The following is a 15,097-nucleotide window of genomic DNA, read 5'->3' as shown; positions in this document are numbered from 1 at the left end:
ACACTGGTACTGTCCTCTTATTGTTTGTAAGTCTCATACGATTCAGGATTAGTCATTTCCTCCAAAAAATGTTTTGTCCACAGCAAACGCTTTTAGTCAGACACGCTTTTCTTCGTTCTTTTACAATTCACAATTGTATGTGACTTAAAATACCTTAGGGGAAGGGAAGGGGAAAATGAGAAAAACAATGTTCTTTTGTCTAATTAGAGGTTAGCGCTCTGGGGGCCAAGTTGAGTGCACATTTCTGGGTTTCGACTGGTTAATGTTCACCAAACGCAATCCACTCAGCCGTTAAAATCAGCCGGAGCATAAAAGCACATTGTTCTGTAAGCTGTTTATTCAATATCCCATAAAGGATATTATTATTAATAATTTCTTTACTGTTTTGTTTTTTTTATAATGTTCCTCCCAAAAATGGTTGCAACATAATGCTTAACATGGGAACGTTAAAAACATTGTAATCAGTTGCTTTCTTTAATCTTTTATTTAAAATTTATATTTTATACATGCATCTTGATTTTAAGTGCCCTGCTTAAGACTACGGTCCGAATGTCTGTGCTTGGCTTAATCGTTACTCTAGTTAGCAATTACTAACCAGGTTTATCATCGCCAGTCAAGAGGATGCTTAAATACGTAAAACAACTTCTATAATTCTTAAATGATCATGAACACCTAAAAGTAAACAGTTAAGTGAAAATAAGTCCAATACAAAACGGACATATTACAATGTATGAAAAAGATTTACGCATACGCTTTCCAAATATGATTTTAAAAAACACACATTTATTCAAAAGCATTACCTTTAAGTCGAAATTTTATTTAATGTCTCTGTTTAATGTGGACTATTTCAGAACATTCAGTTCACGAAGCTAAACCTCGTTATAATATTAAATCTTAATATTCCGACCTTTTCATACAATGATTACTGTACATCTAATGAGGTTTTCGAGAAATGGGTTAAATTTCGAGACCAGCGCAGTTTTCGCGATATTAATACTAAGGACTACGTTTCCCAGACACCCCGCAAACAGCTTTTCAGACGCGGCATTTCCGCTTTTTCCAGCCAATCAACGCGTTTTATTCTCAGGCTATTTCCTTTGTCAGTTGGCAGAAAGAAAAGCGGACAGTTAAAGTCAATTTGCGGTGGCTGCTTGTGAGTACAGGTAAAACTGTCGCCAAGTATTTAAGTTGTAATGAAGACAGTGAAATTGTTGATGTTTATACATGTTTGGAACTCTCTCTATCTAACTTGCTGTGTTCAGTTTCGTTTGAACTAAGCTCGCTCTAGCTAAGTACGTAGCAGGCATATATGTTTCTTAAGCCGAAGTGGCAGAGAAAATATAGAAACTTTTTTCGGATTTCAGTGAAGGGACCTTACAGTTAATGTTACTGTTCTTGACCAGCGCTAGATATTTGTGTGTTTTGCCCCTTTTCGTATCCGAACCATGACTGGACTTTCTAGTAATGTCGTTAATTTTCGGTTTCGGGATTGTTATGAAATCTGCTAGACGGACGAGTGTCGCTGGTGACCTTCATGTGTTTCATTTCTTATGATTGCGACTGTCTGCCTTAGGAACCTGTTAAGCCTGTCTTTAAATCTCTTAGCCTATAGAATTATATGTGTGGTGCCACCTCCGGTCACGACCCCAACCTGCCAACACCTGCCACCACTTAGTTACCTATCGGTGTCAGATACCGGTAACTCGCACTCTCAGGTTTTCCTCCTTGGGTACACTTACGTTTCCAGTCTAACACGTGGGCCTGTCATAAGGGACTGGAATACTTTGCTTATTTTTTTTATGGTCTTGAGGTTTAGTAAACCACTGGATATTTGTTGCATTCGTTGCAATGTATCTCCAGGAATAACGATGAAGAAGCAAGACAGTGAAAGCCAGTGTCAAGAGAGCAACAGCAGCGACTCTGTGCCTTTGAGCACAGAGGTAGTGGCTGGGCAAAGCCCTGGGGCAATAGGGACCCCTGGCAGCTCAGATGGGATCGAGGGTCAGCAGCCTATAGATACTCCACTGGACACACAGGTCAACAATGGAGGTAGGTGTGTCCTCATGCTGCAGGAATAAAATGATGTGTCAGATTTGCACTAAGGCCAGAGGAGGTGGAAACTGGACTGTATGTAATGGCTTCCACTCTCCATGTAAACTCAAGTAATTGTATAATTTAGTAGATGCTTATCCACAGCAACTCGCAGGTTGTGAAGATTTGAATCTAAACTCCCCCCCCCCCCCCCCATCATCATCACCATCATCATCCTCGTTTAGCTGAAGAGACAACAGCAGAGGAGCTCAGTCGTCAGTTGGAGGACATCCTCAGCACTTACTGCCTGGGCGAGGGCACGGAGGACAGGGCGCTGCCGGAGGCCTGCGACGGGCAGCCTGACGGGGCCGATCTCAGCGGCGTGACCGAGCAGGGCGACGACAAGACCGGGGGGCTCAAGCTGAACGGCAGTGTCACTGAAAAGGATCCCAAGAAGGAGCAGGAGAAGAAGAAGGTCAAGGGCTTGGGTGGGTCTGACGCACCTCCCCACTTCTCCCAGCTCCTCCTCATCTGTCATGACATCTTTTGTGTGTCTAATGGGAGTCATTCTTCCTGTGAGTGGGGGGTTGAGCTCACTACTGGGAGATATGGTGATGGAGTCAGCACCTCCTGTATGAAGTGTAGAAGAAATTACCCTGAGGCCAAAGCTGTATTATCACTATGTGCCTTACCAGTAACTGAAAAGACAGAGAACTGTCACTATTCTTCTGGTCCAGTCCTCTGCACCTTCCTTTCACAGGACTGGGTTTGGACAGTATCTAATTTTCAACCCATCTAGACATTATACCGCCGTAAATAGTATTTTCAAAGGTAACCCCATGATAAAAATTGCCGGGGACGGGGCTTGGGGGGAGTTTGGCAAAATTTATCGTGGGGAACAACCACCCCTGGCTCAGCTAATGCTGTCGCCAAGACTTCAAAATACTGCGGTACACTCAAAATACTACGGTATACCGAATTACCGTAATACTGCCTAAGGTGACCAAATACTTAAAATGACATCCAAAAAAAAAATCATACATATCAGCAAAAAGTGTCACATACTATACTTAAAAAAATAAAATAAAAATAATAATAAACACCACCACCTTCTTTGATCTGTGTCACACCACAGCCCTAGAGTGCGCAGAATGCTTTCGATGCAGCAGACCCACATACAGAGCTCAAATAATATTGAATAGTTGCTTCAAAAAGTCTTGACTTCACAAGTTACCGCTACGCATTTTTCTTCATGATGCTAACAACGGATACTGCATTTTTTGCGCTGGTTGTTGAACATGATTTTTTCCCTCATTGTAGTTGCAGTGGCTGCTGGGAAGCCCTGAATTTCAGTATTGCTGAATACTATTCATATTGCTCAGACAACGTCAATTTTGTCTGAAGTATACGGCCACCTTAAGCCTATGCAGGACTACTGTTTAGTCAAAGCTGCTCTAGGAATTTCTACTACTTAATGTCACTCACATCTCTGAGTGACGTTAAAGAAAAGCTGGGGTGCCCGTTAGACTGGAAAAACCCACCCCTGTTCCTGACATTTTTGTTAAAGTGGGTCAAAGGTGGAGATGCCTGAGCTGTCTTTCTTTTTGCGCAGGTAAAGAGATCACGCTGTTGATGCAGACGCTAAACACCCTGAGCACGCCGGAGGAGAAGCTGGCCGGCCTCTGCAAGAAGTATGCCGAGCTGGTGAGTGTCCATCAACCTTCTGTGGAACATTCCGGAAAACCAAACACATTGGCTCCGGGTTATCAAAGTTAAGTCTTGTAGCCAATGGCTCTCCAGCTACCGACCAAGTGAATGAGACATTTAACCATTATCCCCTCAATCAGATATGACACTATATTGTAAAAAGGAAAGAGTAAAGTGAGATAGAGTCTGCAAAGAAACCTCCTGTGAGGCAGGCAAGCTGGTATACTGCCCTTGGAGGTTTGGATTCAGTGGGTTTATTACCAGTGTGTGTAGAGCTGGGTGGTTTTGATGGCCACCACATGAGTCTTGTGTAGTGCCCTTTGACCTCAATCTTACGCCAGCTGTCCTGTCTCTGGGAAAACCATCACACTCTGGGATTAGCTCCCTGCAGCCCGTGATCCTAACCGCAGTGGAGATCATCACCACTGCAGATAAACACCATCACGTGTGCACAGGTGTCAGAGAACAATGGGCTGGTTCTTTGACTCGCAGCGAGCGCCTGTGTTCCTTCAGGCCCGCCTGTGGCATGCAGGGAAGCTGCCAGCTTGAGGGAGCCGGCACTCTGCCACAGGTCTGTTTGGCTTTCAGCTAGGGCGAGATGGCGTGAGGGAGCCCAGGGGAATGGCATTCTGCTGGACGCAGCAGATTTTCAAAGGAGCAGATTCATTTGAATAATATTGTTTACCACATGCCAAAATCCAAAATGATTTGCATAGCTTATAGTTTTACATTTGCTGCTGTGTGTATATTTTCCTTACAGAAGTATTTTGTGTTCAGTGTCTTACTCTGTGGTACAGCCCTTGTCCCTGGTAGCAGTTGAACTTGCACCATTTCTCTGACCAGACCAAAACCTGGTCCCATTCTGAATATTTTGTCCCTTCAGTCCTTAGCAGGACACCCGTTCACATGCGGCGTCGCAGTTTGATCTGCGGTCTTGCCTGTGACGCTGCGGGCCGAGTGCTTCACTCAGATTGGTGAAGGGTGCCATTGTGGCTCCAACGGAATAGAAAGTAACATCTCGTCGGTTTAAAATTTCACCCCCCCTCGGTCCTGTTTCAGTTGGAGGAGCATCGCAACGCACAGAAGCAGATGCGGGTGCTGCAGCGGAAGCAGGCGCAGCTCATCCAGGAGAAGGACCACCTGCGCAGCGAACACAGCAAGGCCATTCTGGCGCGCAGCAAGCTAGAGAGCCTCTGCCGGGAGCTACAGAGACACAACCGCACGCTCAAGGTGACACTGAACTGTCGGGTGGGGTCATATGTAGTCTCTGTGAGGTTTCCCTGAGGCATCAATGTCTTAGAAGGGGGTGGGGCCTGTGTGTCAGGTGGGGTCGTCTGTAGTCTCTGTGAGGTTTCCCTGAGGCATCAATGTCTTAGAAGGGGGTGGGGCCTGCGTGTCAGGTGGGGTAGTCTGTAGTCTCTGTGAGGTTTCCCTGAGGCATCAATGTCTTAGAAGGGGGTGGGGCCTGCGTGTCAGGTGGGGTCGTCTGTAGTCTCTGTGAGGTTTCCCTGAGGCATCAATGTCTTAGAAGGGGGTGGGGCCTGTGTGTCAGGTGGGGTCGTCTGTAGTCTCTGTGAGGTTTCCCTGAGGCATCAATGTCTTAGAAGGGGGTGGGGCCTGCGTGTCAGGTGGGATCGTCTGTAGTCTCTGTGAGGTTTCCCTGAGGCATGACTGTCCCGGTCGGGCCACTGCAGGAGGATGGCGTACAACGCGCCCGCGTGGAGGAGGAGAAGCGCAAAGAGGTGACGTCCCATTTCCAGGTGACGCTGAACGACATCCAGGCACAAATGGAGCAGCATAACGAGCGCAACAGCACGCTGAGGCAGGAGAACATGGAGCTGGCCGAGAAGCTGAAGAAGCTCATTGAGCAGTACGAGCTGCGTGAGGAGGTACTCCGCCTCTCTGCTCCTCCTGCTGTCTCCTCAGCCTCCTTACGTCGGCTCCTATGTCACCAGCCTTAGTTTTCCTACTTGACCCGTTTAGATTTGTCCATAGTTGTTTTCTTTATGGTTCCTTCTGAGATTTGATCCAGCAGCTTTGGTAAAGAATTCATGTCTTAATGGCTCCATAAAAGGCAGTGAAGTGCAGGGTGGGGATATTGTTGGCCTATAACAGACGGTCTAGTGGGAACGTTGCTTATACTGAGGTCAGAAACCAGACGTGAGCTGCTGCAGGGGCTGCTACTGAATGCTCTCCAGGGACATTCCGCCATAAATCTCCCAGTGGGACTGGATTAGTGACTGCACTGGTGTTGCCTTTATTAGCTGGAGGCCTGCAGTCCAGCCTCATCTCCTTTTGTAGATGCAGGTGCAAAGTGCGAATTCCCCACCCTTTGGCCTCCTGTGTGTAGGATAAGTGATCCACTTATTAGAGTGGCTGGAAATGTCTGGAACGTGTAACCTGGACAAACAAAGGTGTTGAAGCTCCACTGCCACCAACAACCGAGCCGTACCTGATCCGTACCACGAACTGGGGCTTTTCCATTGCAAAGCTTAACTGCACTGACATGGTCCTGCTTACTAGCAGGGCTGAAAGCGTGACCAAACCAAGCTGGCTGCGTCACCACCATCCGATTGGTCGAAATGCATGATTATCTGAAGGAAAAAGCATATATTCTGTACGTTATTCATTATTAGTAGTATTGCACATTTCCACAAACTTGGAACTTGAAAATTTCCAACCTCCTACTTAAAGTACTAGAACAGCTGAACTGAATGAATTCTGCTGGCATTTGATACTTGCATATCATGCTGATTCTGTGATTTTCACAGACATGGTAGCGGAAAATAGCATAGAGTAAAAAACAAAAATAATTCCACGTAGTAAATCATGATGTACATTGTCTGGACAATTAAGCGTCTGTTCAGTTTTAAGTCACTGTCACTCGGGATTGCCTTTACCTAGCCGACCAATCTGCAGTGGACCAATCCTCGCTGTAACTAGTCCCTCTCTGCGGTTCAGCTCGCGTACGGGTCGGTTCCTGTGTGCCAGTGCAAAAGCGCCAACAGACGCCACCTGATGTGTGTCCCCATTCCACCTGCATTTCCGCAGCACATCGACAAGGTGTTCAAGCACAAGGATCTGCAGCAGCAGCTGGTGGACGCCAAGCTCCATCAGGCCCAGGAGCTGCTTAAGGAGGCTGAGGACCGACACCAGAGGGAGAAGGACTTTGTAAGTGAGAGCTGAAGGAGGCTGGGGGCGGGATGTCGGGGAAGTGACACGTGGGGCAGCCAGTCGGAGAGGGGAAATAGAACATGTTTGGTTAAACCCAGCTAATAGCCTGTAGAATCTGAAAAGAAAGCCCTCCAATGGCAATCCTTATGAGTAAGGGCTGTGTTAAAGTTGGGTGAAAGGAAAACATCCTGGTGGGGAGTGTAGCATTAATGAGCTTTTCATTAGCATTTTATTTATTTAGCAGAAGCTCTTATCCAAAGCAACATACATTTATATTGGGAAGGCAGGGTCAGACTCCCCAGTCCCTGGAGCAATTGGGGGTTAATGACCTTGCTCAGGGGGACCCCTTGATTTTGTCCAGTTCGATGTGTCCCTGGGTCAACAAGGGAGGAGCTGACGTTTGACTTCATTAACCAGTCACAGTCTTCATCGTATGACATCACCACGCTGGACTGTTTTTTCTTTTTCTTTTTTTTTCTTCTTTTGTGGCTCAGTGGGCTAAGCCGCTGTGTTTGCAGTCACAGGGTTGCTGGTTCAAGCCTTGTTGTTGTTGTTGCTGTTGCTGCTACTATCACGAAATAGACACACCCTTAGACTGCTGCAAACAGCCTTTCAGGTGAACATATTCCTGTTTTGTTTATCTATGACATGTCCCTTAACAAAAGGCATATGCAATAAAACAGGTACTTGAGAAATCTGTGTTCCTTGCTGCTTAACAGAAAACAATGGCTTTAATGAATGCAGTAATGTCATAGGATGAAAACTGTGACTGGTTAAAGAAGTGAAACACAAGCCCCTCCCTTATTGACCCAAGGACACATCAAACTCGGCAGAATCAGGACGTGCTTGTCCACAGATCCTGGATTTTGAACCAGTGACACAGTAATCACAGGCAACAGCATCTTCAGTGCTAACTCCAGGCTAACTCTAGGCCAGGGGTGTCAAACTCCAGTCCTGGGGGGCCGGAGCCCAGAGTTCTTTCCCTGTTCCACCACAAATGATTCAGCTCAAGAGCTGTGTGGTAATTAGCACAAGTACTTGAATCTGGGTGTGGAAACCCAAAAATGTGTAAGGCTCCGGCCCCCCAGGACTGGAGTTTGACACCCGTGCTCTAGGCTAACCCCAGACACCCTACGTGATTAAAACAGGCATTGGCTTCTAGCTTCACAGAGGCTGACGGGTCACCCTCTCTATCCACAGCTCCTGAAGGAGGCTGTGGAATCCCAGAGGATGTGTGAGCTGATGAAGCAGCAGGAGGTTCACCTAAAGCAGCAGGTGAGGACAGGCCCTCACGATCGGCGGGGAGCCTTAGCGACAGGATACGCAGTCGAGCTCGTCACGCGGCCGAGAAGTCTCCAGAATTGCCCTTTCTCGTTTCCCTAGTTATCCTTGTACACAGAGAAGTTCGAGGAGTTCCAGAACACGCTCTCCAAAAGCAACGAGGTGTTCACCACGTTCAAGCAGGAGATGGAGAAGGTAGGTAGCCCCTCACCCCGCTCCGGTCCGGCGTCCTGTAGGTGGTCGCGTCTCCCTGGGGGGCCGTGGTCACTCCGTGCCTGTGCTTGGCCGCAGATGACGAAGAAGATAAAGAAGCTGGAGAAGGAGACGACGATGTACCGCTCCAGGTGGGAGAGCAGCAACAGGGCTCTGCTGGAGATGGCGGAGGAGGTACCTGCTGTCGCTTGCCCACTCTCACGCTTCGCTCGCTCACCTGCTCTCCCTGCCCCTGACCAGCAGAGCTTTGACCTCTCTATGCACCACGTGCAGAGACAGATGACCACACTGATTTATTTGACCAAAGTGTCTCCATTGTCATCTTCAGCTATATGATCCATGGGTCAAACACTGAGATGAAATTACGATCTTGTTGGTCATGGTGCAAGAAACCGTAAGAAAAAGAATATAGCTGTAAATACGACATTGAGACGTGGACAAAAGACAGACAGTAGTTTTACAAATGGCCATTGAAAATGAATGCAAAGAAATTTGCAGTAAGACACCATTGGCACAGGGACCTGAGACAGGCCGCTGCACAGCGTCACACCGCCATAATGCCAAGACCCTTTCAGAAACTGATATTAATAAGGAAGCGTGCTCTGTAAATCTTTAAAAACTCATTAGTGTGCAAAGCAGTGATTTTGCCCACTATTGGTTCATTTTGTTGAGCTCATGTATAACGCTGCATGTTATTGGCACTTCCATTTGGGATCTTGGCTGATTGGCTGATGCGCCGTGATGTCGCTGTGTTTGTGCAGAAGACGGTGCGTGAGAAGGAGCTGGAGTGCCTCCAGGGGAAGGTGCAGCGGCTGGAGAAGCTGTGCCGGGCGCTGCAGACGGAGCGCAATGAGCTCAGCAAGCGGGTGCAGGGCCTGGGGGGCCCGGGGGAGGGCGTCGAGACCGGGCCGCAGCCCCCAGCACCGCCCAGAGACTCTGACGAGGGGGGCTCTCCCGGCAGCCCAGAGCCAGAATGCACCCCCACCCCCCCAGCATGCCCGCCAGTCAGTCACTGTGGCCCAGAGCTGGAGGCGGAGTCCAGCACCCTGGCGGCTCAGGACTGAGCCCCCCCCGATTCCCCCCCCCCCCCCCCCCCCCCCCGTTCCACTGCTTTCTTTTCTCTCCATATTCTTCCAGAGTATGCCAGTCTATTCTAAGGGCAAAACCACATGTACGTCAAGGAAAAAAATCTTAATTAGTTTAATCCCCCCCCCCCCCCTCCCCATAATGCATACATTGCTACGAGGAACAGTGCTGCTGTTTGTCAATGCAGAGCGTCTGGGTTCTGTCTGCGTTTTCTTCTTTCCCCTCTGTGTCGGGTCCCTTTACACAAGCTTCCCCTGATCTCTGCACTCTGCAGGAGGGCCTGTTCCTGTTCCAGGCATGGCTGCTGCGTTGCCTGAACGGGCGACATCCGTCCCTCTTTCCTTATCCGCTGCCTTAACCTGCGCGCTGCGGGGCGCATAACCCCTGACCCCGGCACCGTCTCCTTTAGTCGCTTCAGTTTCAGAAACCACAGCATTTTGTCATTTTTCTTTTGAAAACCAAGGGGCTACATTCAGAAGCCCGTAGCGTGTGTCATGTAACGGCCAGGTGCTCTTAAGTTTTACACTCGGTTCTCCATATCAGTCTGTTTTTGACACCTTTGTGTTGCACAAGTCAGCTGACATGTAGGTTGTTTATATTTTATAAGACTATTTGCCACATATAGATCAAATTGCACTAGATTTATTATATAATCTTGTGTACTAATGCTAACGAATGATTGCTATTCTTGGACCAATTCATAGCTGTTATCTTTCCTATAAAATGCTTCCCGTACAAATGAGATTAAATAATTAAAATATTATTGGTTTGTTTTTGTGTGGTTTATGCATTTGGGGTTAGGTGAAATTGGTCAGTCTTCTGCACAACCCAAACAAATATCGATTCGTAAAATGTTTCAATTTCATCTAATTTCTTCCTCCTGGATTTTGGGTGTTGGATCATTCTTCATTGTGTTCTGCAGAAGGCCCCCCATCCAACATTTCCTATGAAAGGATGGTGTAACCTGAATGTACTAACGATATTTATTTTCTGACACTAGCAGCACAGAAGCATTGTATCCTTTGTGTCCACGTGTTTTTTTTTTTTTGTTTGTTTTTGCACTGTCAGTATATTTCGTGTGTCATCTCACCGATAGGCTTTAGAATTCACAGGATCCTCATTTCTGTACTTTTCATATCTATTAACCAGGTACCAAAGACTGCATTGCTCTTCTGACCTCTGAAGTTTGCTGTACTGTATCTGTGTTTGTACTGTCTGCATTTAAAATAAAACACCTCCGTTTTTATGCTTTTGTTTCACTTAGGCCGTGTATTCAGGTGAAACTGTTCACCTGCAGTGGGCTGGTGGTCATGTGACACTGCTGCTTCCTCTCGCAGGTCGGCTGGAGTTCGGTTTCTTCGGCTGTCTGTGCTCAGTGACGCTTAAGCTTTCAATAAAAGCGATCATGCCTTTGCCTCTGGTGCCTGTCAGTTCTGATAATGAACCCAGTTGTAGTGGCAAATCATTGTTTCAGTTTCAAGCACGGTGGGGTGGTTGATTTCATGGAGGTTCCAGGTGCATGTGTGGCAGAGGATGGAGCCCTAATGGCCACATGGGGGCAGTGTGGTCCTGCACACAGAACGAGGCACCTGCCGTTTACAATTATCCATCTTTATGTTATGCCAACTGATCATGTAACTGTGCTTAAAATGCATGAATCCCACCTGCCCCAATTCTCTTTTACTCTGTCTCCTCCCACAGTCTAAAGACACACACTTTAGGCAAATCGGTTAGTTTAAATTGCCCGTATTGTGAGTGTGGGCCTTGGACCGGTATCCCATCCAGGATGGCCCGTGTCTCACGCCCTGTACTCCCCAGGGTAAACTACAGGCTTGCCACAGCCCTCACTGCGTACACAGAAATGGGAGATGGGTGGACGATTGTTCCATTGTCAGAAGTTAATTTTTAGATAATGACTCGAGTGATATTTGATATCCAATATAGATTTTATGAAAGATGAGATTTGGTACAGTGAGAGATCATACACTGCAAACAGGTCATTTCAGAGAAAGCTTTTCTCACCTTGGCTAAAAAGGAGAAATTAAATAGGGAGAAAAGGAGACCTGTGGGGCGGCACAGTGGTGCAGTGGCTAACACTGTCACCTCACTTCTGGCACCACGGTTCGGATCTCCGCCATTGTTCCATTTCCGCCCACAAACCTCCCGACACCCCCAGCATCCTCCCGACACGTCCACAAACCTCCCGACACGTCCACAAACCTCCCGACATGCCCACAAACCTCCCGACACGCCCACAAATCTCCCGACACGCCCATAAATCTCCCAACACGCCCACAAATCTCTCAACACACCCACAAACCTCCTGACACGCCCACAAACCTCCCGACACGCCCACAAACCTCCCAACACGCCCACAAATCTCTCAACACGCCCCCCAAATCTCCCAACACGCCCACAAATCTCCCAATATGCCCCTTACTCCAGCCTGCAGAGATCTATACTTGGATACTGTTGCAACTGCTCCTCAGGTACAAGGTGGTCCAGAGGTGCCACCACAACCCTGCACACCACTTTGTCAGCCTTCAATACTCAGGGTTTTTTTTATCCTTCAGGAAATGTCTATTTTTAACAGCAGTTTGTACATTCTACTTCAAAGATCTCTCTCACTCCAGCATGTTGGTATACAAACCTTGGTTGTAAATACAGGTATTGGTTGGAATATGATTTCTTTTTATTAACATCATATTTGCGAGTGGTTGGTAACTGAGGATTGGATGCATACGGTTTTACATAAGCTTCAATAAAATATTATCTTAACTGATGATATATTCAGCTACATAGTTACGACAGAGTGTTTAGGGCAGGGTTCCTGGATTCCTGGTCCTGCTGGATTCTGGCCCAGGGACCACAAGTGGGGAACTCTGGTTTATGGCTTAATGAGCCTCACCTCCCCATGGACCTTGAACACCCCCTAGATGGTGCACGGCCTAAAGGTCTGGGGTGCAGTCATGAGGGGATGAGGGCCCAAAAGCCCCTTTGGTCCTGGGGAGGAAGAGACACAGACAGCTCCCCAGGACCAGGTCCAGCACATTGTGGAAGTCTGGGGTCAAGAGGTCAGGAGGTAGAAAAGCAAGGTTTAAAGGGCTTCAAAAACAGGAAAAGATTGCAATTGATGGAAATGTACCCCAGACAACAGACCCTGGAGGTCTTAAAATGGCTCAGATGCTTGACTCGGCATAACTGAAAGGCTGGAAGGGACACACACCTGTGATGTTGATTTTGTGAGGCAGCGGAACACTGACCTCCCCCACGGCAGATCACCACCAGCCGCTTCATGTCTGGATAATCCAGCACACCGGCAGACACAGAGGTACCTGGCAGAGAGGTGGAACCACCTGGGCTTAGCGGATGCTGATCAATTAAAATATAACAGTTAATCATCATTCATTAATATATAATAAGTAAAACTTGACCCCACATAGCATTACTCTGTTTCTACCAGATGAAGGAAACACTTACAGCTGTTAAATGCCTTGTGACGGCTTCTTAATGTCAGACAGGATAACGTTCGGGATGCCATAGCACAGTAGTGAGCACAAGCACCAGCAAACACTGCATGCAGAGATAGACATGCCTGAATTTCGTATTACGAGCCGAACAAATACAAGAAAATAAAGCATCTTCCATGACAGCTCAGCAAAGCCTTGTACCCGGCAGTCTCTGACGCTGCCGGAGAGCACAAGCACACAAAAGGGAGTGGGGCTCAATGGATTTGGTCAATAGAGATTTGTAAGAACAGTTCACAGCAAACAAAATTAAAATTATATTTCCCTGATATTATATATTATTTTTAACGAAGTAAAAACTTATTATTCCATATTTACTTCAAGTTAGTTACAGTACCTTTGATCCTATGTGGAAATTTGTGTGAATTTAGAAATTACATTCACATGGAGGTTCTCTAAAAAAAAAAAAAAATTAACAGACTAACCTGATTGGTCGGCTGAATCTCACTAAATTTTATTGGGGGCAAATACCCAATGAAATGCATGCTGGGACATTGTTTTTCCCATTTGAAAATGATGACTATTGTTCCATATGTGATGACCCCAGTACACATGCTACGTACAAACATGCTGAAAGAATAGCGCTCACCGTAGCTGTATTGTACCAGGTAGTTTAGCTTAACAGAAGACCAAAATATGCAGCCAAAGCACTAATTCCATGCAATCTCCCTCAAGTAACAGGCTGTATAAAAACCTAAATTTCAGCTTTTGATCCATAACCTCCTGAGACCCCACCCATTCATTTATGTCCATCGTAATGGACATTTTATTTTTGCATCTATCTTTTCACTAATGTTAGGAAACATATTTATTCCTGTTGTACACCAAAGAGGACATGCTGTGAAATTAAAAATAAAAATAAATTAAAAAAAAATCTAAATTGTAAGATGTCTTATTTCCTCCAAAGACAAATAACCTAAAATTGAAGGACACTTTTTTCCTTGGGTCTCAGGAGGTTATGATGGTTTGGAGAACTGATTTCAGGGGTAAGACCAGTTGATCACCACTGTATAACCAGCACTGATTGTATTTTTAATATTATCTTTTAAATGTCTGTAAAGAACTCTGTAAACCCTGTGGCTAAATCAGTGCTACATATAGTGATAGAACGCCAGGTGCTGGCATTCAGCATGAAATGTTACAGTCGTTAAGATAAAACTACAAATAAACCAGAGGAAGCACTTCTTTACACAGCGTGTAGTCAGAGTATGGAATAGTCTTCCTGATAACATAGTGCAAGCTGAATCCTTGGGTTCCTTTAAATCAGAGCTAGATAAGATTTTAACAACTCTGAGCTATTAGTTAAGTTCTCCCCAAGCGAGCTCGATGGGCCGAATGGCCTCCTCTCGTTTGTATAGTTCTTATGTTCTTAGATCAAATTTTATTCCCCAGACAAAAATACCTTGAGGAAATTTACAGTTAATCTTTAACAGGAAAACTGACCAATTCCCTTGGATTGCTTAAGAGTTAAAAAATAATTAATGCTAATGTAATCAGCCTATGGTACCCAACTTACTAAGTTTGGGCTCTTGGGACCTCATTTCCAGTGTTCAGGTTCAGAAACTAATTGGACTTCAGCAGTTGAGCATACGGTGGACTCCGACTTGGCCACGGTAGCATGGTTAAGGTTCCCTGTGCTACTCTCTTGGCTCTCAGCGGAGGACGACACACTTCTCTCCCTCTCCCTCCCCTTATCTTCCCTGCTTTGCTCCTGTCATCTCGTCTACTGTCTTATACGCACTCACCACACCCTCCCCCCGTCCCACGCCTTCGCCACTTCATACCCCAGCGTGAACAGGCGGGTCTGTGACCAGCGCCTCTGGCTGCAGGACCGGATGGCTGGCTCTTCTATGCTGGACTACCTCCACCTCCCCATTTCCCTCCCCTGTTGCAAGTCACAACTTTTTATGTTGTAAGGTGTAGTGACCATGTGCTTATATTGCTGAGGTGTTTTTTTCTGTTCCTACATTGTACTCCCTACTGGAGCACAGTCTGGGGGCTGTTTTTTTATTGTCCTCCTCTCTCCTCATGTAATTCTGTTTTCTCTGTTCTTCCTGTATCCCCCGTCTTCCTGACCT

General features: G+C 46.6%; 1 protein-coding gene across 2 annotated transcripts; it reads left to right on the top strand.

Moving 5' to 3' along the window:
- Positions 1 to 1,077: 1,077 nt before the first annotated feature.
- Positions 1,078 to 10,738, top strand: LOC111854207 (alpha-taxilin). Of its 2 annotated transcripts, none has more exons than XM_023831957.2 (11): positions 1,078 to 1,163; positions 1,861 to 2,049; positions 2,277 to 2,519; positions 3,644 to 3,735; positions 4,798 to 4,968; positions 5,433 to 5,627; positions 6,790 to 6,909; positions 8,113 to 8,187; positions 8,296 to 8,388; positions 8,485 to 8,580; positions 9,168 to 10,738. In XM_023831957.2, exons 2-11 carry the CDS (start codon positions 1,869 to 1,871, stop codon positions 9,468 to 9,470), a joined length of 1,569 nt encoding a protein of 522 aa, XP_023687725.2. In that variant the 5' UTR covers positions 1,078 to 1,163; positions 1,861 to 1,868; the 3' UTR covers positions 9,471 to 10,738. The 2 variants fall into 2 exon arrangements, with proteins under 2 accessions (XP_023687725.2, XP_023687726.2); XM_023831958.2 differs by having other exon boundaries at positions 1,083 to 1,153.
- Positions 10,739 to 15,097: the final 4,359 nt, after the last annotated feature.

The sequence above is a fragment of the Paramormyrops kingsleyae genome, chromosome 23, assembly GCF_048594095.1.
Source record: "Paramormyrops kingsleyae isolate MSU_618 chromosome 23, PKINGS_0.4, whole genome shotgun sequence".
NCBI lineage: Eukaryota > Metazoa > Chordata > Actinopteri > Osteoglossiformes > Mormyridae > Paramormyrops > Paramormyrops kingsleyae.
Note: the sequence above shows the minus strand (reverse complement) of the source record. Positions and strands in the feature narration are given on the sequence as shown.

What these genes read in the sequence shown, in the direction of transcription:
- LOC111854207 (XM_023831957.2), top strand. Translation starts at nt 1,869, where the DNA reads ATGAAGAAGCAAGACAGTGAAAGCCAGTGTCAAGAGAGCAACAGCAGC. An exon ending in AGTACGAGCTGCGTGAGGAG is followed by an intron (nt 5,628 to 6,789) that starts GTACTCCGCCTC and finishes GCATTTCCGCAG; the next exon opens with CACATCGACAAGGTGTTCAA. An exon ending in AGGTTCACCTAAAGCAGCAG is followed by an intron (nt 8,188 to 8,295) that starts GTGAGGACAGGC and finishes TCGTTTCCCTAG; the next exon opens with TTATCCTTGTACACAGAGAA.